The following is a 26084-nucleotide window of genomic DNA, read 5'->3' as shown; positions in this document are numbered from 1 at the left end:
AGAATGTGCTGAAATATCCTTTAAATCTAATTGTTCATTTAATTCAATGATGAAAAGAACTGAATCACCGGGATTAAAATTGTACAGTTGAAGGGTCGTTGAGCTGAAATGTTTCACAGTATCACAATATCTTTACAGTGCAGAAGGAGGACATTCGGCCCATGGAGCCTGTACTGGCTATCTGAAAGAGCTTTCCACCTAGTCCCACTCCCCTGCCTTATCCCCGTCACCTTGCACATTCTCTCCTACACTGGGCAGAATTTAATGGGGCCATCGAGAGTGGAAATGTGGTGGGCGGAGTGACTTAATCTGGCAGGAACCGAAATCTCATCTTCCCGATGGCGGAAGGTGGTGACATCGTGGATTTGTCACTGGACTCGCATCCCCGCGTCCTAGGGTAATGCTCTGGGAACCCAGGTTCAAATCCCACCATGGCAGATGGTGAAATTTGAATTCAATAAAAATCTGGAATTAAAAGTCTGATGATGACAACAAAACCATTGTCGATTATTGTAAAAACCCATCTGGTTCACTAATGTCCTTCAGGGAAGAAAATCTGCTGTCCTTACCTGATCGCCCTACATGTGACTCCAGACCCACATCAACATGGCTGACTCTTAATGCCTTCTGAAAAGGGCAATTAGGGATGGGCAATAAATGCCGGCCCAGCCTGCGACACCCACATCCCATGAATGAATGAAAAAGAAGAGTTTAATGGGTTGAGTTGGCGACGTTTCAGTGGTGGGTCGGCATTCACAGTGTCCGATGACGGGAACTTCTTTTCCCTACTTGAGCATCCCATGAATACTCATTAAATTACAACTTTTCCACATTAAGTCCGACCATCAAGATTAAGTCAGCGGTGAACGGGAAACTTGTGCCACCTGATTTAGGGCTGGTTAAAGGTGGCATGCACCAGGTGAGCTGGTCCATTTGGACAAGTGGTGAGTGGTTCTCTTTGCTGAACTCTGAGGCAAATAGGAGGGGAACAGGAGAATGTTCACGGACATGGACTGTCAGTAGCAGCAAGAGCGGAGAGGGGGGTATTGCAGGTGGGGTCGGGGTATCAATGGGAGCAACAGAAAGACACTGGGGGTTTGGGCGTTGTGGGTAGGGGTGATGATTTGGGAGGGAAGCAAATGTCTGGCATACTGGGTTGAGACCATCCTGTCTGATGTCATTGCGTCCTGGGTGGCAGTTGTACCCCACAGGGAAGATCCACACTCAGAGAGGGCAGGTGCAGCTTGAGGGAGGGCAGGTGCAGCTTGAGGGAGGGCAGGTTAATGGTGTCTGAGGGTGGGTCGAGGGCTGCGCACTGCACAATGTGGCATTGCAGGGAGGAGAGGAATTGCCAGGTGAAGACATGAGGAGCTGCTCTATGACTCAGGTGAGGATGATGGTGAGTATTCTGAGGAAGAGGCCAGGAATGTTGCAGCACCTTTCCAAGATGTGAGGGTCATGGAGGGATGTGCCAGGAATGTCAGAGACAAATTGAGTTTGACTTGTGCAGGAATGAGGCACCGAACTGAGCCACACCCCATCACCTGTAAACCATTGCCACCTCAGAATAGTCACCCATCTCTGCCAGACTCAACCCTCCCTCCACCCGGAGCAACTCCCGCTGTTCCCGGACGGCCTGGAGGAGAACCTGCAGGGAGGCATCATTAAACCATGGAGCCACTCTTTGTCTCACCTCAGACATATGATTGAGCAGGTATGGGAGTGAAGGGGTCCCAGGAGGTGATTTGACTGTGGGGGAGGGGAATGAGGGGGTCCCAGGAGCTGACTGGGCTGTGGGGGAGGGGAGTGAGGGGGTTTCCAAGGGGATTAAATGAAACTATGAGGGTTTGAATGGTGGGGGGTGGGGGGGAGAGTGTGACAGCCCCAAACGGGGGGTGAATTCTTCGCTTGAAGAAATAAAATTCCTTTTCTGAAATTTGTGCCCCCAGTTGAGCTGCTCCCGGCTGTGGAGCTGGCATGTTTGTCCCGGGGTCTTTTATAACCTGCCCCATCCTGCAAATTAATCACCTGACAGTGTTCGGGCATTTCCTGCCCACCCCCACCGCCCGATCAGACGTGCCCCCCGTGTGATCACACCTGCCCCACGTGCCCACCGTGTGATCACACCTGCCCCACGTGCCCACCGTGTGATCACACCTGCCCCACGTGCCCACCGTGTGATCACACCTGCCCCACGTGCCCACCGCTGGCTCTTTACATTTTAATTGGTCTGGTGTCCACGCCGGCTCTCGACACGCAAACGGAATTGGCCTCACTCCCACTCCCACCAACGGGACCCAGGCTTCGCGTATTAAATTCCGCCCAGTGTGTCTGACCGTCCGAGATGTGGAAAAGTTTTCCGTTTAGGACAAATGCAGCGAATCAAATATCCATCCCACCCCGAGAGAGGGAAAAACCAGAGAAAAGGACAGAAGGAGATCGAGACTCAGTTAAATAGAGAAAATGGAAATATTTCCCACCCTTAATGTCTCTCTATTCCAGTCCAATCTTCAGCGCTGGGGAAATACTTTCCGAGTAAATCAGGCAGCTCGAGAATCGAACCCAAATGGTGACACAAAGGAAAGGAGAAAAGTCCGGAATGAGCTCGGGACCTTTCGATTTTCAGTCTAACCCCCTCCCAACTGAGCTCTGTAAGGGGCTATTCAACCAAGGGGTTTGGAAGTGGGTGAAGGGGCAGAGAGACGGTGGGAGTGAGAGGGACAGTGAGTTCGCCGTGGTCAATAGAAGGTCAGGAATGAAGGTCAGAGGAACAGAACAGGCTGGAAACATAGAAAAAGTGAGGAGCTGAGGCTGTGAGAAAGAGAGAGTAAAGGACAGGCTTGTTCAGTTGGTTGGGGTGTGGTGTTTATAATAACCGGGATCTGGGTTTGATCCTCTCCCAGCTCAGAGGGAATTGGACCAACATTCTGTCCGTACAATTATAGAATGATGCAAGGAAGCAGGAGGCCATTTGACATCTCACAGGCAATCTCCAACTTGGAATTCCTCAGCAGAGAGTTGAAGAAATGTTTGATCAAAATGAAATTCAACAACAGGATCAGACAGTCTCCCCTTGTTACCTCACAATAGCACCTCGCTGTTAAAGACTGAACTTTATTTCAGTTCATCTGTACTTGATGTACAATGCGGATCAGTGGGATTCCTGACCCATCCCTCCCTTCACAATCCATTAGTGTTGAGAAAGCAATTGGGGAATGTTATACACATGTTGTGTTCTATCAGTTTTTATAAACACTTGAATGTATTTCATGCCATGCCCAACACTGTGGGGTTTCCCCTGGTGTGTGAATGAAACTCAGTCAAGCATTGATAATGGCCACAGCTGTCCAAACAATTGACTGTTCTCTGGGAAGTAAGGGGGCAGGTGGTTAAATTTTTCTCAGGGGTAGTTTTTCTTTCATGTGTGTAAACCAATGTTTTCTTTTATCAGCCAGAGCCATTAAAATCACAGTAGAAAAGATGACAGCGTAGGCTGACAGGACATTTTGTAACACGTTTCACTGGATTATGGTACTTTCTCCTCTGGAAAAACACCATGATGCATGTGAACAAATTCACAAGGCTGGTCAATGTTAGGCTCAACTTACCTTTAAAAGACAGATCCTTATGATGAATCACTACATCCAAAATACATCGAAATTACAATGCAGCATCTAATAGGGATATTTAAAAGTGTGAAAAGACTTTATACTTCCCTTTCAGAATATTCCAGACTCCTCAGCAGGCTTTCCATTTTCTTCACGAACTCACAAACCTGATGTGTTTTTAATGTGTTTCCAAAACCCCCGCCCCCCCCGAATGGAAATGGTGTGTGGGCGGAAATCAGATTTCACCCCCATTTTAAATGGGGAAACTGACCTCAGCCGGGGTGGGGGGGGGGGGTAGGGGTATTTTTCACACTCGGCGTTCCTGACCCACAAAAAAACCTGAGGAAAATGACATGGGCTCGGTGTGGAAGAATAAAATACATCTACAGGACAACTAAGGGTTAAACAGTTAAAACCATAGTGGAATACTACAGCACAGTTCCCTCTCTCGTTAGCACCATAGTGGAATACTACAGCACAGTTCCCTCTCTCGTTAGCACCATAGTGGAATACTACAGCACAGTTCCCTCTTTTGTTCTAGCAGGCACACCTGCAACTGCCAGCTAATTGAGCAGGAAAGGAGAAAAGGAGTATCTTAAACAAGCTTCCTAGAATCCTTGAGACAAGGCTAGGATGTCTGCCCCAAACACAAAGAGACAGGATCCAGCAATGATCATCTGTTCTCTAGAGTGTACACCCCCTAGCACTAAAGATAAGGTCAAGCATGGTTATCTATTCTCTGTCTCACTTTTTTATTACCAGATGGGCTTCCCCAATATCCTGTATAGTCATAAATTAGAATAGACTAATTGTGTGTTGCATGCCAAAGACAATGATTCTCAATGTAATTAATTATTGAAGGTTAGACAGTCTTATCACCTTCAAGCTCTTTGATATGTACAACTTTTACTATAAATATGTGTGTACTGTGATGCTTCCTCAGAGTGCCGGCTAGCTCCGTTGTATGCTGCTGGGCTCTCCATGATATCATGATTCAATAAAGACTTCCAAGACAAACCTCCTGGGTCTGAGTGCTCGCTCCGTTTTCCGCGACACTCGGGAATACAGAGGAAAATCGGATTTCCTCTGAAAATAAGCGGTGTGGCCATTCACACACTGAAACATGTTTCCGAACCCAGAGAGAAATTCAGCCCAGATAGAGAAATAGAGAGAGAGAGATGGAGCTAAAGAGGGACAGAGACAGATTGAGAGAGACAGAGAGAGAGAGAGAGAGAGAGACATGGGGGCAAAGAGGGACAGAGACAGAAAGAGAGAGAGAGAGACATGGAGGGAAATGAGGGATAGAGACAGATTTAGAGGGAGAGAGACAGACATGGAGGCAAAGAGGGATAGAGAGAGAGGTTGTCAGGGACAGACAGATTTAGTGCTCTGTAGACAGATTCAAAGTAAAAGACAGAGAGAGAAAAGGATTTTGAGAAAGGAAGTGTGACAGTGGGTGTGAGACAGAGAGAGACAAAGAGAGAGAAAAACAGAAAGAGACAGAAACAGATCGAGGGAGCAAAAGGGAGACAGAGAGATGTGTGTCAGTAAATTGTTGAATTAATGATGTTGCCTTCTTCCTTCCCTTCCCAAACTCCGACTGACTGTCTGTTCCCTATAAATATCCGGAGTCTATATCGGACACGACCTCATGGATGACCTTTGGCCTCTCTGTGGGGGGTTGGGATTTTGAGTTGCAGAGTTTACCAAAGTGTCCGTGTCTGTTCCAGGGGGAGCTTTGGACCCGACTGGCAGGACACTGATCTCTCCTGTGAGGGGTTCACACCGCAGCGCTGGCAAGGACACTCTGCTGGGCAGCTCAGGAATTGCTTTCCTTCTTTTTTGGAAAAATATATTTCATTCATAAAATATCTGGAAGAACATTACAAAACATTTCTAAATTGTCCTCACAAAAAGTACAATTAAATTCAACTTTTACACGTGGATCACGAGTTGCTTCAATACGATCAATGAATATTACAACCATTTCAATCTGGTCATTACAGACAATCAGACAATGGGATTGGAATTATCAACATCCAAATGATTTTGACAGTCTGCTCGGGGAACCATCCCACAGGATCCACCCTCTCCTTTTCCCTCAGGGCCTCTAAGACGTTACGTGCCGACCACTGCCTGGTGGATTGTGGTCAAAGCTGTTTCTCTGCATAAATTTTTCCACGAGGGACAGGTGGTACGGCACGGTCCAACTACTTGGAGCGTTCCCCGCGGCAGCGTGGCCAGACCCATCCTTCGCAACACCGGGGACAGGTAGAACCTCAGCACGTAGTGACACTCGGTGTTTGCGTACTGAGGGTCTACGCACAGCTTGATGCAGCCGCACACAAAGGTGGCCATCAGTATGAGGGCGATGTTGGGCACGTTTTTTCCTCATTTCTCTAGAGGCTGGTACATCGTGTCCCTGCAGACACGATCCATTTTCGACCTCCAGATAAAGCTAAAGATGGCTCAAGTGATCGCCACCACGCAGGAGTGTGGAATGGGCCAGACCTGTGCCACGTACAGCAACAGCGAGAGTGCCTCACACCTGATGACCAGGTTCTTACCCGCAATGGAGAGTTTTCTTTCCACCATAGACGCTCGCTCCTTCCAGTTTCTAACACATGACCCGGTCCCTCCGAACCATATCTCCAGCACCTTCAGGCCGTCAGCCCTGACGGTGAAGGGGACAAAGGATCGGTCAGCCCAGTTCCCGAAGAACACAGCTCGCTCTTCCCACGATTTACCTTGACTCCCGAGGCCAGTTCGAACTGGTCGCAGATGTGGATCAGTCTGTGCACCGACAGCGGATCTGAGCAGAAGACGGCGACATTGTCCATGTACAGGGAGGCTTTGACCTGAGTGCCTCCACTGCCTGGGATTATCACTCCTCTTATGCCCGGATCCTTCCTGATGGACTCAGCAAAGGATTCTATGCAACACACGAAAAGAACAGGCAAGAGAGGACAGCCCTGCCTGACTCCAGATTTAATAGGAAAGCTATCTGAGTCCCACCCATTGAATGAGACTGCACTACTGTTGTTAGTGTAGAGCAGTTGGATCCAATTGCGAATTCCATCACTTCAGGGAGTTTTACTCTTCTCGAAGGACTAAAGGGCCTTAGACAGTTCGTCAGGAGTTAGCGGTTTGTCCAGGCTCTCCCGCGTACTGTCGTCTAAGACCTCCGTGATAGAGGACAGGAAGGACTGGGAGGCCATGCTGTCTGTGGGCTTCACGTCATACAATCCGGCATAAAAGGATTTGCTGATCCTCAAAATGTCCAACTGCGATGACTTTACTGAGCCGTCTTCTTCCTTCAGGCTGCTGATCACAGAGCTCTCTCTGTGTACCTTTTGGAAAAAGAAACCTGAGCACGTCTCATCCTGCTCCACGGAGCGGACTCTGGAACGGAAGATGATCTTGGAGGCCTCCGAGGCAAAGAGCGAGGCTTGCTGGCTCTTCACCTCTTGGAGTTCCTCCTTGACATCGACCCCCATCGACTGCAGCCGGAGCAGATTCTGCATCTTTTTCTGGAGTCGGGACATTTCCCGCTGTTCTTTTCAAGCTTTCTGGGTGCCTTTGAGGATGAAAAACCTCTTGATGTTTCCCTTGATCGCTTCCCACCAGTGTGTCAGGGACTCAAAGAGGGGTTTCACGGTTCTCCAACTTTGTAATCCCTCTTGAGCTCCTCAATGTTCTCTGGGGTCAGCAGTTGCACATTTAGCTTCCATGCCCCCCTGCCCACCCTCTGGTCTTCCTCTAAGTGATAGTCAGCCAGTAGGAGGCAGTGGCTAGAGAAGAACACCGGCTTGAGGTTGGTGGATCTGACGCGAACGCACGGGACACAAACAGGAAGTCTATCCTGGAATGAATGGACCCGTCTGGCTGCGACCAGGCGTATCTACGCTGCGATCCGTCTGCAGGGTTGCTGAAGACGTCGTGCAGCTTGGCATCCTTTACTGTTTCCATCAGGGATCTGGACGTAGCGTCCAATCTGCTGTCGGCCCTGCCGGATCGTCCAGCCGCATCGATGATGCAGTTGAAGTCGCCGCCCAGAATGACCGGCCTGGAGGTCACCAGCAGCAGTGGGAGCTGATGAAAAACCTCCAGCCACTCGGCCTTTTGTGCCGGGGCGTACACGTTAATTAACCGGAGTGGAGCATTCTTGTACATTACATCTGCTACGAGGAGGCGCCCGCCCACCACCTCCTTAACCTCGGAGACGGTGAAGTTGCCTCCCTGCAGCAGAATACCCAGGCCGGAGGAATGAGAGTCGTTTCCTCCTGACCAGATTGATGGCCCATGGGACCACCATCGTGACCATTGCCTGTAGGAGCTGAGGTGCGGTATCGCACACTCCTGCAGAAACAACAGGTCAGCTTTGACCTTGGCAAGGTAGTCCAAGGTCGCAACACATCGCGTAGTAGATTTAATGCTATGCACATTTATGCATACAATCTTTACACTCATTTTAAAGCATTTAGTCTCTTACCAAACCTGTTGCCTCTGAGAATCCCAGACCTTTGGTCTGCTCCTGCATACCCATAGTGTTCACAAATTGCCTCACTTTGGATGGGCTGAGGAAACTGTCCTGAACCTCCCCATTGGAGATGTTCTGCTCAGGTGGCATCTGGGTGTTCTTGCAAGGGACGAGATTTGAATTGTGTCTGTTGCAGAAGTCTCACCAATCCTCTCCCCCTCTGGGGTGTTGCTGCTCCTGGCTTCCCGGAGCTGGGGTGCGCTGGCCTCTTCGGGTTGTGGGCAAAGTTGGGATGCGCTGGTCTCCTCAATGTCTCCAGTGTTCTGGAGCTCGGGTGTCTCGGCTTCCAAATCCCTCGAGCTTTGCCGCTTCTTCTGTAGGTGCCGCCCTTGCCTTTCTTTATCCAAAGAGCAGCTGCCCTTGTCATCTGCGTCGGTTGGGAGATGCCTCTTCCCACTTGTCTGGGAAGTGGCTTGGTCCCTTCTTAGCCCCTGCTTCCTTTTGGCTCTCTTCACCAGCTGCCCTCCCCCTGCTGATTTTCCGCTGCTTCCTCCTCCATTGATTCGCTCTCCTGAGGAGAGGGAGGTTCAGGGGTCAGTGCTGTTGATTGGCTGTCTGCTGCCTCAATCTTTTCCTCCACCTTGTCTCTCTCTGTGTCCTCCTTTTTTCTATTGTTCTCATTGGAGGCCTTGGTGTTTGGAGTGTTGCAAGTGTCCTTGGTAGTAGTGACACGAACCATTTCCTCTGCTTCCCCCTCGTTGGCTTTGGCTGCCTGTGCATAAGTGAGGCAGCGTTTGGGGCAGGTCCTGTAGAGGTGACCTGCCTCGTCACACAGGTTGCAGCACTTAGTCTGTTTGCAGTCCTTTGTCTGGTGCCCTTCCTGTTTGCAGTTCTTACAGACGGCGGCGCTGCAGTTGGCCGCCACATGACCAGACTTGCCGCATGAGCGACAAAGTTTGGGCTTCCCAGCGTAGACAAGGTCGCCACGGCTTCCCCCGATAGCGAAGCTGGAAGGAGGGTGGAAGATGGCTCCCTGACCATCGGTCCTGGGGGTGACCTTAACCTGGCGTTTGCTGGTCCAAATCCCAAAGGCGTCTCTAACCTCGGTGCAGGTCCCAACCTTGTCGACGTACCTGGCGAGGAAGGTGAACACGTCAGCGACAGCGACGTGGGGGTTGGAGAGATGCACCGTGACCACACGGTCCCGTTGCAACGGCAGAGCAAAGAGCGGCTCCACCGTCAGGATCTTCATCTCCGGCTGGTCTCTCTTCTCCTCAAACACCTTCAGGAACTTGACGCAGGCAGCAACATTCCTGAAGGTCACGTCGAAATATCCAGCCATGGGGAAGTCCTGCAGGGAGTAGATCTCCTCCGTTTCAAATCCACACGACTCCAAAAGGATTTGCTCAAAGAAGAAGGCCTGATCCATGGGTGCACCTCCTTCGCTGTCTGTCACCGCCACCCTAACGCTGTTACCTACCCCCTGGTTTGGGGCGTGACTGGTAGTAGCCATCACCTCTTTAAGTTCCCAATGTTCGGCACTGAATCCCCTTCAAAGGAGAAAAAACAGCCACAGAGGAGCCTCCAACACCAAAGAGCAAAAAGGCCAGAGCCTTTGCTGAAACCACCTTGTAAAAGAAATGATACCCACAAAAACAACCCTTACACACATGCAGAAGCAACCGTGATCATGGTCTCTCCCCTGCCAGGTAAGTATGGGATTGCTTACCCTGATTTGGATTGTCCCGGTGCCTTTGTGACTTTGATAAGCTGGACTGAGGGTTGTTTCTGCCCCATGTTGTATTCTCTCCCCTTAGGGTTGTCCTGTGTTTCTCGTGTGGCTCAGACAGTCTAACTATCCAGATTGCCTTGTCCAGGGTTAGATCATCTTTAGTTTGTTGGAGGTCAGAGTGGATCATCTGCAACACCCACCACGATTCTGTCTCTGATGAGTTCAGACTCCCAATCTCCATATTCACACCCGTCTGCCATCCTGTCGAGATCATTGATGGAATAATCGACAGGCTCCGCAGGCTGTCCCACTCTCTTGTTGAATTTAGCTCTCTGCAATTTTTTTTGGATTGCAAGTGGAAATAAACATAAAGGGATTTTAAAACCTCATCAAATTTGGCAAATAACTCATTAATATTCTGTCTGAAGATGATGTCATCTACAATTGGCCCTGTAGACTAAAGAAGTGTGTTACTTGCTCTTCCTCTGACTTTTTATTTAAACCAGAAGCGATGCTGCAGCTTAAAAAAGATTTCTCCAAATACCCTCATTCTGTGACTGGCCTGGGCCTTGGGTTAGTCCAAGTGGAGTTGGAAGTGTTGAATTGTGATCCATGTTAAAGATGTTTAAAGTGTGGGTATAGCTTTAAGAGCTTACAGGCTTCCAAGATGGCATCACCGTTCACTGTCATACAAAGGGTTGCCCACGCTTGCCGGGTTTGGTGGGCTATGCAACATGGTGGCAGCGTGCTTCTCAAAGGAAAATTTTTAACAATGGCTGCGTGGGTCAGCTGTTTGCGGACTTATTTTGTTCAGTGATTTACTGTTACGCGTCGTGAGGTGTTCAAATTCAATGCAGGTTTGCTGCTTTCCGAATCGGACAGTCGCCGCGTTCCCGAGAGGCTGAGTAATTTAATTTGCGCGGGCAAAACCAGTGGGCGGAAATCAGCGGGCACACGGGGGAGTCAGAGCAGCGCCCGCCAAAAATTAAAGGGCCAATTGACCCCGATTTTACGTTATCCGTGCAATTTTTCACTCATCGCAAGGGCAAAACCAGTGGGCGGAAATCACATTTTTATCATTTCCTCATCCACGGGCAGGATAAAAGGCCCCTGGAGCAGCAGCACTTTCTCTGTCATTGCCAGTCCTTTGCTGTGTGAGTCCAGAGTTTCCCCAGAGTTTCTTGGCATCTCGTTTGATTGTCAAGCCCACATTTCAGCATCGCAGGTCCTCATCTTCCCTGGAAGGTCCCCCTGAGTATTGCAGCACAGTTGCTCCTTCATTTTAAAGGCACTGCTCCTCTGCATCCCATCTAATGGGGACAGTGTATTCCACCGGTGGAACCACCCCTGAAGGGGAAGAGAGGGGCAGGAGGGAGCGGAGGCCAGGTGGGCATGGGCTCAGTTGGTGTAGGGCCAGCAGGGAGGCCAAGGTAGGAGGGCACGATGAAGACATCACTGCCCAGTGGCTAGAGTCTTCAGGCAGCGACCCAACTGCATCCTGGCAGCCTTCAGGGAGCTGCCTCTTCCGTTTTCGAATAGTCCGCCGGGTCCCCATTGGACCTGGTGCCTGACGAGTTCCCGCCCTCACACACAGAAAAAGCATCCGGCGATCCCGTTTTACACTGCGAGGGCCTTAATTGGCCACCAAGCGTAAGAGTGGGTTTTATATCCGGGAGCTGGATTTACATCCGCTTCGGCTATGCTGACTTCAGGCGCATCCTGAGAGTAAAATTCAGGTCTTAGTCTTTCCGCGTTTTAGTTAAGTTGAGGGTTTTTGATCCTGAGCTGCCACCTTGTTGGGATGGTGTTGGTCACACAATCTGTCTGTTCAAGAAATCTTCATAATCTTCTGAATATTAACAGCAAGTCTTTATTAACTACTTGTAATGATACACATATACGCAGTAAAGGGTACAGGCAAGGAGCTAACTCCATGTCCAGGTCTTAATACATCTCTTTTCAACACCACACTGACCCTAGGTCTGGGTCATGTGCCTTCCTACATCATTGTGTGGGTGGTACTGGGCTCAGTCCCACTTTAACCCTGTATGTGCCAAACCCTTCTACTACAGGAAGGAGTGATTAAACAACAGAATGGATGATGGTGTGAAGGGATTACCCATTTCAAACAGAGATGAGGGGGAATTTCTTCTCTCAGAGGATTGTGAATCTTTGGAATTCTCTACCCCAGAGAGCAGTGGAGACTGGCTCATTGAATATACTCGAGGCTGAGTTAGACTGAATCTCAAATGACAAGAGCATTAAGGGTTGTTGGGAACAGGATAGTAAGTGGAGTTGAGACCAGGATCTGATGAGTTATGATCTAATTGAATGACAGAGAAGCCTCGAGGGACTGGGTGCTCCTATTTCTTCTGTTAAATTGAGCAGCAAGATGACAAGTAACACCTGAAAAACACAACTACCAGGAGTGGGGTTCGAACCCACGCAGACACATGTCCATTGGATCTTAAGTCCAATGCCTTAACCACTCGGCCATCCTGGTATATGGGGAACATTGAATCAAATGAAATTGAATGTGATTAGGATGCCATCTGACTTTGTACAATTTCTCATTCTGACTGCTCGTCCTTCCGAAGCTAATGAATTGGAACAGACTGTGAACTGGAAAACAATCTATAAACACTGCAGTGTATTTAACTCCTTGTCCAACACTGTGAGACAGCTTTCAGTGTTTATAAAGAGTATAATTTATTGAGTGGTCTCTTGGATCAAACAGGGTAACAGAAGGGGGTTTGTGTACAGAGGATTTGGGGGTGAGCTCTGATTCCGAACCCTTTCTGGATTGTAAGGAATAAAGAATGAATGAGAGCGAGAGATGCAACGTGGGAGAAGGGATGATGGAAGAATTTGTCCATGAACCTGATTAAAAGTTGCTCAAGCATAAGATAATATTAAGATATCATGAGCGGAACATTAACATAATCTGAGCTCCAAGATCTGGTTGGGTCCCATTCCCCTGAAGTGAGGAACAAGCCGGTGGGGAAATTCCCCCGGAATTCTATTCCCTGTAAGAAGATTAGCTCACGGTGAGGTGGAAATAACTCCATTGGGACTGTGTCAGATTGAAGAACCATTGTTCACTCCCTGGTTTTGAGCGTTTTAATTTGGTTTCATCTCCATTTAAATTAGAGAGAATCCAAGGAGAGACTTTCCACTCCTGACCCCGTGTCTCTCAGACTAATGGGAGTGAAACCACATCTGACACCGAGCCTGAACAGGGAGGCCTGCTCTCCCCGTGTTTAAAGGGAATGAATCTGATCTTAACCTTGTCTTAATGTAACGTTGACTGTCTGGAAATGTCTGGTTGAGAATGTTTTCCTCTTATATTAATGGAGCGGATGAGCAGAAATGAGAGGCTGTTCAACCGAGAGGTTTGGAAGTGGGTGAAGGGGCGGAGAAACGGTGGGAGTGAGAGGGACAGTGAGTCGGCTGTGGTCAATAGAACGTCAGGAATGAAGGTCAGAGGAACAGAACAGGCTGGAAAGACAGAAAAAGTGAGGAGCAGAGGCTGTGAGAAAGAGTGAGTAAAGGACAGGCTTGTTCAGTTGGTTGGGGTGTGGTGTTTATAATAGCCGGGATCTGGGTTTGATCCTCTCCCAGCTCAAAGCGAATTGGACCAACATTCTGTCTGTACAATTATAGAATGATGCAAGGAAGCAGGAGGCCATTTGGCCCATCGTGTCTGTGCTGCCTTTTTGGTGAAACTCTACAATCAGTCCTAATTCCTGCTTTTACCCTAAAACCCCGGACATTTTTCTATTCCAGTGTTGATCCAAATCTCTTTTGAAAGTTACTATTGAATCTGCTTCCAGAAGCTGATCAGACAGAACATTCCAGATCACAGGAACTCACTGTGTAAAAAATGTTTCCTCATGTCACCTCTGCTTCTGTTGTCAATCACCTTAAATTTGTGTCCTCTGGTTATCAACCCGTCTGCCGTCAGAAACAGTTTCTCCCTATTGACCCGATCAAAACAGTTCAGGATTTTGAACGCCTCTGTCAAATTGCCTCTTCTCTGCTCCAAGGAGAACAACCCCAGCTTCTCCAGTCTCCCCACAAAACTGAAGTCCCTCACCCCTGGTATCATTCCAGTAAATCTCTTCTGTTCATTTCCTCCCTCTCGTCAATAATTGGGATGAAATGTTTTAGAGGAAAAGCACAAATGAAATAAAGAGTGAGAGAGAATTAAATGTTGATGAAAATGGGCATCAATGTTTGGAAAGAGCGAACGATTGAAGTTGAATTATTGATCAGTGAGGGGAATATATCACACTTTGAGGTTTCAGTGGGTGGATTTACTGATCAAGCTAGGAATTGAGGGGAAGCTGGTTCATGGTCTGTGGAACAAACTCCTCTCCGTGGGGCAGAGCCAACAGCTGTCTCTATCCAATAACAGGCAGGGAAGAGCCAGTGCCTCAGGATTGGCTCGGTCAGTCTGGAGGGTATTAGAGTTTGAATCTTCGGGTTGTGGATTCTTTCTGTAAGTTGGTTGCTTGTTCTGTTCCGTTTTTAGCTTGTTTTCACAGGCGATCTCCAGATCTCACAGAATCACAGCGCAGAAGAGGCCCTTTGGCCCATCGAGTCTGCACCGACACGTGAAAAACACCTGACCTACCTACCTAATCCCATTTATCAGCACATGTTATGACATGCCAAGTGTTCGTCCATGTACTTTTTAAAGTATGTGAGGCAACCCGCCTCCAACACCCTCCCAGGCAGTGCATTCCAGACTGTCACCACCCTCTGGGTAATACAATTTTTCCTCACATCCCCCCTAAACCTCCTGCCCCTCACCTTGAACTTATGCCCCCTTGTGACTGACATTTCAAAAAGGGGAACAGCTGCTCCCTATCCACCCTGTCCATGCCCCTCATAATCTTATACACCTCGATCAGGTCGCCCCTCAGTCTTCTCTGCTCCAACGAAAACAATACTTGTCTATCCAACCTCTCTTCATAGCTTAACTGTTTCATTCCAGGCACCATCCTGGTGAATCTCCTCAGTACCTCCTCCAGTGCAATCACATCCTTCCTATAATGTGGCGATCAGAACTGCACACAGTACTCCAGCTGTGGCCTCACCAAGGTTCTATACAACTCCAACATGACCTCCCTACTTTTGTAATCTATGCCTCGATTGATAAAGGCAAGTGTCCCATATGCCTTGTTCACTACCCCACTAACATGTCCCTCTGCCTTCAGAGATCTATGGACACACATGCCAAGGCCCCTTTGTTCCTCAGAACTTTCTAGTGTCAGGCCATTCACTGAAAACTTCCTTGTCAAATTACTCCTTCCAAAGTGTATCACCTCACACTTTTCAGAGTTTAATTCCATCTGCTACTTATCTGCCCATTTGACCATCCCGCCTATATCTCCCTGTAGCCCAAGACACTCAACCTCACTGTTAACCAACGGCCAATCTTTGTCATCCACAAACTTACTAATTCTACCCCCCCCCCCCGACATAGTCATCTATATCGTTTATATAAATGACAAATAATAGGGTGAGCACAGATCCCTGTGGTACGCCACTGGATACTGGCTTCCAGTCACTGAAGCATTCTCTTGTCATCACCCTCTGCCTCCTACAAATAAGCCAATGTTGAATCCACCTTATCAAATTACCCTGTATCCCATGTGAATTTGCCTTCTTTATAAGCCTCCCATGTGGGACCTTGTCAAAGGCTTTGCTGAAATCCACATAAACTACATCAACGGCACTACCCTCATCTACACACCTGGTCACCTCCTCAAAAAATTCAATCAAATTTGTTAGACATGACCTTCCTCTGACAAAGCCATGCTGACTATCCCTGATCAAACCTTGCCTCACCAAATGGAGATAGATTCTCTCCTTCAGAACTTTCTCCAATAGCTTGACGTGAGACTCACTGGCATGTAGTTCCCTGGCTTATCTCTACAACCCTTCTTAAATAGCGGAACTACATTAGCTGTTCTCCAGTCCTCTGGCACCATCCCCATGGCCAGAGAGGAATTAAAAATTTGGGTCAGAGACCATACAATCTCCTTCCTTGCCTCCCTCAGCAGTCTGAGACACAAATCATCTGGACCTGGAGATTTGTCCACTTTTAAGCCTACCAACACCTCCAATACCTTGTCACTCCCATATCAATTGGCTTAAGAACCTCGCAGTCTCTCTCCCCGAGTTCAATACCTTCATCCTCATTCTCTTGGGTGAAGACGGATGTGAAGTATTCATTCAACACTCTAGCAATGTCCTCTGGCTCCACCCATAGAATGCGCTCTTGGTCACTTATGGGCCCTACTCATTCCCAGGTTATCCTCTTCCCATTGATATGCTTATAGAATATCTTGGGATTTTCTCCGGATAGTCGGAGTCCGGATGTACCCCAGAAGATGCACCATGGGACATTATCGGAAGTGCCAACGCACTGACTCCACGGGAACTGCCAGGGAAGTTTGAACATCTGATGGGCAATTCACCTGCTCCCTGGGACCCTCCGCAAAAGTCTCCAACTTCAGACAGTTCCCGTGTACTTACCTGAATAGATACCCAGGAAATGTTAGACCGATGAAAACCTAGTCTAACTCCTGGGTAACTGCACAGCTGACTGACCAATCACTCACAATGTCCTCCCACCTGACTGCCTCGTGACCCCCAACTACCCCCTGACCCCTGACTCCCCATTGACCTCCCGACACCCCCAACTCGACCTGACTAGCTGCTCCACCCGACTCCCCCAGCGCACCCCATTCCCCCGACTCAACCTGACTAGCCTTTGCCACCAGGACAGAGTTTGATGTTGGGAATGTTCCGGCAATAATAGTTTCCAGAAATAAATTCTCTTTCCTGTCAATTCTGATTTTCACACTCGGTTTTAATTTCATACACTTTTATATTGGAACAATCTTTCAGAAATGTGCTGTGTCCATTTTTTGTGTAACAGCTCTGTCACCCAGTGTGAGAAATAAAACACAAACCGTCCAGTGTGGGGCTCAAACCCACACCCAGCTCCGTCTGTGTGTCCGCTCAGTTCAGTTAGATCGAGCGCAGTGTAATAACACCAAGGTTACAGGGCTTTCACACAAGATAGAGAGGGAGTTAAAAAGGGAGCTGGGGTGGCCATTTCTGTTAGAGAAGCAATTCCATCTGTGAGAAGGATTGAAAGATTAGATGGATCATCAACTGAGGCCAGATTGATTGATTTTAGTATCAAAAAAGAGGCAGTCACACTGCTGGGAATGTACTATAGACCCCCAAACAGTCAGAGGAAGGTAAGAGAGAAAATATGGAGGCAAATCTCTGAGCAGTGCAAAAACAGTAGGGCAGTAATTGTAGGGGTTTTTTAACTACCCCAATATTAACTGGGATAGTTTAAGTGTGAGAGGAATGGAGGGAACAGAATTCTCTTGAAGCATTCAGGAGAACTTTTTTGGCCAGTATGTAGCAAGTCCAAGAAGAGAGGGCACAGTTCTGGACTTAGTTTTAAAAATTGAATCAGGTGGAAGGAGTCACAGTGGGGAGCATTTTTGTAGTAGTGATAATAGTTCAGTTAATTTTAACATCATTGTGGAAAAGGACAGTGATAGAACAGGAGTTAAACTTCTAAATTGGGGCACGGCCAATTTTATAAGCTGAGGAGTGATTTAGCAAAAGTGGATGGAAACAGTTACTTGAAGGTAAATCAGTGTCAGGGCGGTGAGAGGCAACCAACGAGGAGATTCAAGGGGTTCAGAGTAAACATGTTCCCACAAAGAAATGGGTGGGAGAGACAAATCTAGAGCCCTCTGGATATCAAGGAGCTTTCAAGGAAAGATAAGGCAGAAAAGGAAAGCTTATGTCAGACACTGAGAACTGAATATTACAGAAAGCTGAGAGAAGTAGGGAAAGCGGACGGGTGAAATCAAAAAGGAAGTTAGGAAAGTAAAGAGAGGGCATGAAAGAATATTGGCAAGCAAAATCAACACAAAGATGATTGATCAATACATTTAGAGTAAGAGGATAATGAAGGAAAGAGTGGAGCTCATAAAACACCGAAAAGGTAACCTGTGTGTGGAGGCGGAGGATGTGGGTATGGGTCTGAATGAATACTTTGCATCTGTCTTAACAAAAGAGGGGGAGGAGGCAGACATTGTAGTTCAGGAGGAGGAGTGTGAAGTATTGGATGTGATAAACGTAGGGAGAGAGGAAGTATCAAGGGGATTAGCATCGCCAGAAGTGGATAAATCACCAGGGCTGGATGAAATGTACCCCAGGAGGTGTCCGCTCCAGTCAACAAAGATCTGACTACACTAATCCCATTTTCCAGCGCTTGGCACATAGTCGTGGAGGCTATGGCAACACAAGTGAATATCTAAATACTTCTTAAATGTTACGAGAGTTTCTGACTCAACCATCCTTTCAGGCAGTGAGTTCTAGACTCCCACCACTCTCTGGGTGAAAAAATGTTTCCTCAACACCCCTCTTAGCCTTCTACCTCTTCCCTTAAATCGATGTCCCCTGCTTATTGACCCATCTACTAATGGAAAACGTGCCCTCCTATCCACCCTATCTATGCTCCTCATAATCTTATACACCTCTATCAGGTCCCCTCTCAACCTTCATTGCTCCAAGGAAAACAACCCCAGCCTATCCAATCTTTCCTCATGGCTCAGACCCTCCAGCCCAGGCAGCATCCTGGTAAATCTCCTCTGCAACATCTCCAGCGCATTCACATCCTTCCTATAATGTGGTGACCAGAACTGCACACAGTACTCCAGTTGTGGCCTAACCAGCGTTTTATACAGTTCCAGCATAACCTCCCTGCTCTTGTATTCTATGCTTCGGCTAATAAAGGCAAGTGTCCCACATGCCTTCTTAATCACCTTATCTAGCTGCCCTGCTACCTTCAGGGATCTTTGGATATGCTGACCAAGGTCCCTCTGATATTCAGTGCTTTTCAGGGTCCTACCATTCATAGTGTATTCCCTTGCCTTGTTAGCCATCCCCAAGTGCATTACCTCACACTTTTCCGGGTTGAATTCCATTTGCCACTGCTCGGCCCACCTGACCAGTCCATTGATATCCTCCTGCAGTTTACGGCTATCCTCCTCACTATTTACCACTCTACCAATTTTCCTCTTATCTGCAAACTTCTTAATCATACCCCCTACATTTAAATCTAAATCATTTATGTACACCACAAACAGCAAGGGCCCCAGCACCGAGCTCTGCGGAACCCCACTAGAAATAGACTTCCAGTCACAGAAACATCCCTCTACCATCACCCTCTGCTTCCTGCCTCTCAGCCAATTTTGGATCCAACATGCCACTTTGCCATGGAACCCATGGGCTCTTACTTTCATGCCCAGTCTGCCATGAGGGACTTTATCAAAAGCCTTACTAAAGTCAAACGCATTACCCTCATCAACACTCCTGGTTACCTCCTCAAATAATTCGATCAAATTTTTCAAACACGATCTTCCCTTAACAAACCCATGCTGACTGTCCCCGATTAATCCTTGTCTCTCCAAGGCCAGATATATTCTGTCCCTCAGAATTCTTTCTAGTAACTTCCCCACAACTGCGGTTAGACTGACTGGCCTGTAATTTCCTGGTCTATCCCTTCCTCCCTTTTTTAATAATGGGACAACGTGAGCAGTCCTCCAGTCCTCTGGCACCGCACCTGTGGCCAGAGAGGATTTGAAAATTGCCAGGGCCCCTGATATCTCTTCCCTTGGCTTCCACAACAGCCTGGGATACATCTCATCCGGGCCTGTGGATTTATCCATTTCTAAGGCCGCTAGACCTGCAAGTGCCCCCTCTCTCTCTATGTTAATTTCCTCTAATATTTCACAGTCCTCCATCCTGATATCTGTATCTGCGTCGTCCTTTTCCATTGTGAAGACCGACGTAAAGGATTCATTGAGGACTGCACCCATGTCTTCCGGGTCCACACACAGATTACCTCTATTATCCCGAATTGGCCCTACTCTTTCCCTAGTTATTCTCTTACTCTATATATATTTAAATAACCCCTTTGGGTTTTCCTTTATTCTACACACCAATGCTTTCTCATGCACTCTCTTAGCTTTCCTAATTTCCTTTTTAAGTTCCCCTCTACACTTTTTACACCCCTGTAAGGACTCAGCTGTATTGAGCCCTCGGTATCTGCCATAAACTTCTCTCGTTTTCTTCATCCTAACTTTTATGCACCTTGACATGCAGGGTTCTCCAGGATTGGTTCCCCCCACCCATTGTCTTTACGGGAACATATTTGCCCTGTGCTCTCACTATTTCCTCCTGGAAGACCCTCCACTGCTCTGGCACAGTTTTATCTGCAAGTAGCTGCTCCCAGTCCACTTGTGCCAAATCGCATCGCAACTTAGTAAAAAAGCCTTTCCTCAGTTTAGAACTTTTATTCCTGGCCCAACCTTATCCTTTTCCATAACTATCCGAAATCTAACTGAGTTATGGTCACTATCTCCAAAATGCTCCCCTACTGATATGCCTTCCACCTGCCCGGGCTCATTTCAGAATATTAGGTCCAGAACTGCCCCCTCCCTTGCTGGGCTTTCTACGCACTGTCTAAAAAAGGTCTCCTGGATGCAACTTCAGAATTTTGCTCCCTCCCTACCTTGCACAATAAAACTATCCCAGTTAATATTTGGGTAGTTAAAATCCCCTACCATTACTGCCCTATTATTCTTACACTTCTCTGAAATTTGATGACATATTTGATCCTCTATCTCTCCCTGACTGTTTGGGGGCCTATAGTACACAGGTCATATCTGACTAATTAGATTGAAGTTTTTGAGGAAGTAACAAGTAGGATTGATGAGGGTGGTATAGTTGATGTGATACACATTGATTATAACAAGGCTTTCGACAAGGTTCCACATGGCAGACTGCTTAAAAAAATAAAAGCCCATAGGATCCAGGGGAACATAGGAAGCTGGATACAAAATTGGCTCAGTGGCAGGAAACAAAGGATGGATGTTTTTGCGACTGGAAGGCTTTTTCCAGTCAGGTTCCGCAGGGCTCAGAACTGGGCCCCCTGCTTTTTGTGGTCTATATTAATGATTTGGGCATAAATGTAGAATGATCAAGAAGTTTACAGACAGCAGAAAAATTGGTTGATAGCGAGGAGAGTTGCTGTGGACTGGAGGAAGATATCAATAGACTGGTCAAGTGGGCAGAAAAGTGGCAAATGGAATTCAGCCCAGAGAAGTGTGAGGTGATGCATTTGGGGAGGTCAAACAAGGCAAAGGATTACACAATAAATGGGGGGGGGACCGAGAGGTGTAGAGGAAGTGAGGGGTATTAGAGTGAATATCCACAGATCCCAGAAGGTAGCAGGACAGGTTGAGAATTTGGTTAAGAAGGCAGATGGAATCCTTTCATTTCTTAGCCGAGGTGTAGAATATAAGAACAGGGAGGTTATGCTGGAACTATATAAAACATTAGTTAGGCCACAACTTGAGTACTGTGTGCTGTTCTGGTCACCTTGTTACAGAAAGGATGTAATTGCATTCGAGAGGGAACAGAGGAGATTTACCAGGATGTTGCCAGGGCTGGAAAATTGCAAATATGAGGAAAGATTGGAGAGGCTGGGGTTGTTCCCCTTGGAACAGAGGAGGCTGAGGGGAGATTTGATTGAGATGTACAAAATTGTGAAGGGCCTGGATAGACTGGATGGGAAGGGCCTATTTCCTTTAGCAGAGAGCTCATTGATGAGGGGATATAGATTTTAAGTGATTGATAGAAAGATTAGAGGGGAGATGAGGAAAACCTTTTGTCACCCAGAGGATTGTGTGGGTCTGGAACTCACTGCCTGAAAGGGGAGTAGAGGCCGGAACCCTCAACTCATTGAAAAGGTATCTGGATATGCACCTCAACTGCCGGAACCTGCAGGGCTACGGACCAAGTGCTGGAAAGTGGGATTAGGCTGGGGGGGTTCGTTCTTCAGCTGGGGCAGACACGATGGGCCGAGTGGCCTCTTTCTGCGCTGTAAACATTCTACGATTCTACGTTACATTCAGACGGTTGCTATGCAGCCATTCACACCTCATCTGGACACATCTTTTGTTTCTTTATTTTACCCATTACCACTGCCTCTGGCTTTTGTACCATGAAACCTTTTATCCTTTAATCTCTCCTGCCATCCACCCTATCACACACCTTCCCTTTTGTTCATCGACATCTTTCCCCACCAGACCAACTCCTATTGGTCCAAATAAAATCAGCCTTCCTGGTAATAAATCCATGAGTTCTGTCATTGGTGGAGATTGTGGAGATTGGGGCTGGTTAATTAGTTCAATGTTGCTGCTTATGGTCTCATTGGTGTCAGTGAGTGCAGCTTGTGTGTATAAAAGGTGCTGCTCGGTGGCTGAAGGGATGGTTGAGTTGTTTGGTATCATGGGGGATTTTGTAGTGAGGGCTTTGTTCCCAGTGCTGGTGCTAGTTGGAGCTCTTTGTGGCTCTGATACTTGGCAACAGTTTCTAGGCCAGAGGTTTCTATGGAGCAGAGTCAAAGCCACCCCTGTGCCTCAGACAGTCTCTCCTCCTGGGCCTCCCTTTGGTTCCCATTTCCGTGTGTCTGAGGGTGGGAGTGTGTCTCCACTGCAGACTGTGATGGTGCAGTGTGGAGAGGACAAGCTGCGGCTCAGGGTCCAGCTGGATTTATTTGGAACCAGGCACCTGATTAAAGCTGCTGACCTGACCCTGGGGATAGCAGGCTGTTGGCCAACCAGTATATACTCTCAGAACCACACTGTCCTCTTTGACTATGGACTCCATGAGTGTGGCAGCAGGTTGCAGGTAATGGGAATCCTCAGCTCTTGCTCTAAGCTTGGGCTGTAGGTTGTTCCCCACTCTTCATTCCAACACTGAGTGAGATGTCAATGATATTGAGGAGATATATCTCCTGCTTTATAAAACTACAAATTAGCTTTCTATCTTGTATTGTATTTTGCATTAACTGGTTCCTGAGTCTCTCCAACCTATGACATCAGCCCCATTGGTCTTGAACCTTCTCTTTGGATCCTCCAAGCTTTTCCTTTTGTTGTTTAGAGGATTTTCATCTCTATTCCCCTCATTCAGATCAATCCAACTGGAGGTTTCAGTCCAGTTTAATCCAACCAGGTTGTGCCTTAAATGAAGAAAATGGAATGAGAATGGAGATGTATTGGACTAAAGAGGAACTCCACACTTCCCACTTTTCCTGTCATTGGAATAACTGGTGCTCTGGCTTCAAACTCTTCTATTTCCATGCTCCATGTTACTGTCCACTTGTGGCTCCTTTTTACTGTTAACTGAAGCTGTCCTTTTGTTGAGTCACTTCCCTATTAATGGATCCTGGTCTTGTTCTGATGATCGCCCTCTTTGGATAAAGGGCTGAGGTTGCATTGCAGCCCATAATGAGGCCATTCGGCCCCTCGAGCCTGTTCCCCAATCATTAAGATCCTGACCGAACTTCTACACAACCGCCATGTTCCTGTCCTCTTAACAAGCTCTTTGATTCCTGTCATCAAAATATGATAAATATCCTAATATTGTGCTTTATTGTATTATTGGGGTTTGGATAATTTGTGTGGGGCTGAATTGGACAGTTGGTCTGGAGGCTTTGAGTCATCAAAAAGAATCGAGCTTTGAAATGCTAAATCCATAAACATGGCTGAAGTTTTAGAATGAGATGTGATGAAAATTTGCTTTTTCATATAACTTCGGATAGCTTGAATTTCCAAGCGATGGTGGGATGTTACACCCAGCTTTCAGAAACTAAGCTGAAGTGTTAATTTTTTCAAAAGGTTACTGATAAATTAGTACTCAAGTTTTATATTATGAAAAGTGAAGTTGCAACAAGATATGGGAACAATGCAATTTACCTGTCAAGGGGATGAGGCTGAGTCAGTGGTGAAGACATCCTAAGATCTTTCACAAATGTGAGAAGCCTCCAGCCTCTGCATCAAGTTCCTGTCTAAAGGAACCAAGGATGTGTTAACTCGTGTTGAATTCTCCTGTCCAGGTGGTGTTGCTTTGCCTGGGTCCATTCAAATTTTTTTTACTGTTGCCTTAATAAAGGTGTCACTGGGAGCCAGATTAATCAGAAGATTTTGGGAGTTCTTATAGTAATTTATAGACCTATGTATGTGCTTAATCTCTTTTTTAGTTCATGGTTACATTTTTATCTAAACCTCCTGAATTTGTGGCAGTCTTTGCTGTTCCTGAATTCCGGACACTGATCTCAAAATAAAATACTAATTGCAAAACAGTTGAGCGCATGATCAAGTTTCCCTCGTGGATTTGATCCACCTGACTAGCATCATCTGCCACATCATAACATTCCCTTAATGACACAAAATAAATCCATCTGTCTCAAACATACTCCGTGACTGAGCATTCACAGCTCTCTGGGATAGAATCCCAAAGATTCACCACCTGCTGAATGAAGTAATTCCCTGTCACATTAATCTTAAGTGACCCCCTGACCTGAGAAGCCTACACCTAATAATCAACTCTCCTCCGGCTGGGAGGAAGCAGCCTCTTCACACTGACCTTGTCAATCCCCCTCAGAATTGTTTTCAGGGGATGGGATGACTTCATTGTTAACCCCTGTGGAGAACATTCTCATTTCAGATCAGTTCTTCATTCCTTCACCTGATTCTTTCAGATGATTGGAGATTTCCTCATCTACACCACCCACCTGAACCACACCCCAGAGTATCATGGATCTGTCATTGTGAGAACGAATGGAGCTGTCGTTCCCATTGAGTGTCGTTATTTGAGGTGAGAATCTTTACCCTCTTTGTCAATAAGATCTACAGCTGCTGGTGGTCTCTGAAGATGTCCTAAAATGACTCCCCTGCCTTTCCAGGAAGGGCAATGTGAGCAGTGACCCCATCAAGCCCACCTGGATCCCATTCAGCTCCACCAAGTCTGGAGAAGGGCATCTGTCATTCTCTCTGCGCCTAATGAATGGTATGTGATGGGTGGATGGGGAGTGATTTCCTGTAGTCACTCACTGGGAGTTACAGCCACTGTCTCGAACCCTTGTCCTCTTGTACTTCAGGTGACTGGCTTACAGAGCGCACTTCGACTATCTACTACCTGGGTGAGCTCATTCACATTGAGGCCTCTGTTTCAATGATCAACCACATGTCCCTGAAGCTCTACATTGACCGCTGTGTAGCTACATTGAGCCCAGACAAGGACTCCACCCCGAGATACAGCTTCATTGACCACAATGGGTAAGGAGCTCTCTGCTTTCTCCAGCTGGTCCCATCTCAATGGCTTCACTTGATTCACTTCCTGTCCCTTTTTAATCTTTCTTCAGTTGCCTCCTGGACAGCAAAGCTGAGGACTCCTTTTCAACCTTTGTGTTGCCAAGAGACGAGCGGGAGCTGGACAAGCTCCGCTTTGACCTGGATGCGTTCCGTTTCCTTGGAGATGACCGTTCCTTGGTAAGAGGAAGCTGATCATTGGGGTCTCCATGTTGGGAGGGAGTCACTGAATCATGACGTGTGTTGAATGTGTCCCTCAGATTTTCATCACCTGTCACCTGAAAGTTGCTCCATTGGATCAGAGGGATTCCAGGAACAAAGCTTGTACTTTCCAGAAGGTGCAGAATGTGTCAGTTCCCCCTCTCTCTCCCTCAGGGACGTTGTGTGGGGATGTGATGCACAACCTGGTTGATGGGCTCTTTCTCTTGTTTAGCTTGACCCCATTGGAGGAATCGAGCATTGACATCTGTGCCTGTTGACATGTGGGTAACTGTGGTGCCACAAGGGAGTTGTGGTTTGGTCCCAGAGGAAGGAGAGATCTTGTACCTGAAGGTGGTAGGACATTGATCCTCTAGATGTTGGACGTCCCCCTTTCCCCTCTCTAACTGGAATGTTTGATGTTGCAGAGAGTGAAGCTGGATTGAAGTGGGAGGGTGAGGCCTCACTTGGACCCCTGCTCATTCTGGATACTGATGTGACCAACCTGGCAACAGAGTCCCTGAATGAGGCTGAGCGAAGGATGCAGGAGAGGTCTCCAGGTGGTGAGTTGGCCAACTGCTGGTTTCCATTTTCCCCTCAGTGTTTCCTTCACTAACCATTGGTTTCTCATTGCTTTGTAGGTGTGCAGTCTGAGGTGGTCCTGATCGTGGCCCTGACTGTGACAGCTGTCTCTCTGATCTCTGCTTCATTGCCGGCCTTGTTCCTGTACAGGAGACACAAGCAAACTCTGGTCAACCAGTGATCAATAAAGCTGTGATTCCTTCTCCCTTGTGTCTGGG

At 47.4% G+C, this 26084-nt stretch overlaps 2 protein-coding genes and 1 non-coding gene across 3 annotated transcripts in view; 1 reads left to right on the top strand and 2 right to left on the bottom strand.

Moving 5' to 3' along the window:
* The window catches only part of LOC144673805 (EVI5-like protein), a 73289-nt gene that overhangs the window by 15532 nt on the left and 31673 nt on the right, over nt 1-26084 (bottom strand). The gene's annotated exons all lie outside the window — the stretch shown is intronic.
* LOC144673806 (zona pellucida sperm-binding protein 3-like) lies at nt 339-25565 on the top strand. The gene is made up of 8 exons (XM_078535464.1): nt 339-397; nt 838-919; nt 22433-22624; nt 24477-24592; nt 24681-24784; nt 24876-25053; nt 25140-25266; nt 25347-25565. The coding sequence occupies exons 1-8, from the start codon at nt 339-341 to the stop codon at nt 25563-25565; spliced, it is 1077 nt and encodes a 358-aa protein (XP_078391590.1).
* Nucleotides 12241-12323, bottom strand: trnal-uaa (transfer RNA leucine (anticodon UAA)). The gene has a single exon. It is a non-coding gene; the product is annotated as a tRNA-Leu (tRNA).

This window comes from Cetorhinus maximus, unplaced genomic scaffold (genome assembly GCF_964194155.1).
Source record: "Cetorhinus maximus unplaced genomic scaffold, sCetMax3.hap1.1 HAP1_SCAFFOLD_480, whole genome shotgun sequence".
Classification (NCBI taxonomy): Eukaryota; Metazoa; Chordata; class Chondrichthyes; order Lamniformes; family Cetorhinidae; genus Cetorhinus; species Cetorhinus maximus.
The sequence above is the reverse complement of the archived record's forward strand: the minus strand, read 5'-3'. Positions and strand labels throughout refer to the sequence as shown.

What these genes read in the sequence shown, in the direction of transcription:
- LOC144673806 (XM_078535464.1), top strand. Translation starts at nt 339, where the DNA reads ATGGCGGAAGGTGGTGACATCGTGGATTTGTCACTGGACTCGCATCCC. An exon ending in TTAAAGGTGGCATGCACCAG is followed by an intron (nt 920 to 22,432) that starts GTGAGCTGGTCC and finishes TCTCCACTGCAG; the next exon opens with ACTGTGATGGTGCAGTGTGG. An exon ending in AGTGTGGCAGCAGGTTGCAG is followed by an intron (nt 22,625 to 24,476) that starts GTAATGGGAATC and finishes TGATTCTTTCAG; the next exon opens with ATGATTGGAGATTTCCTCAT.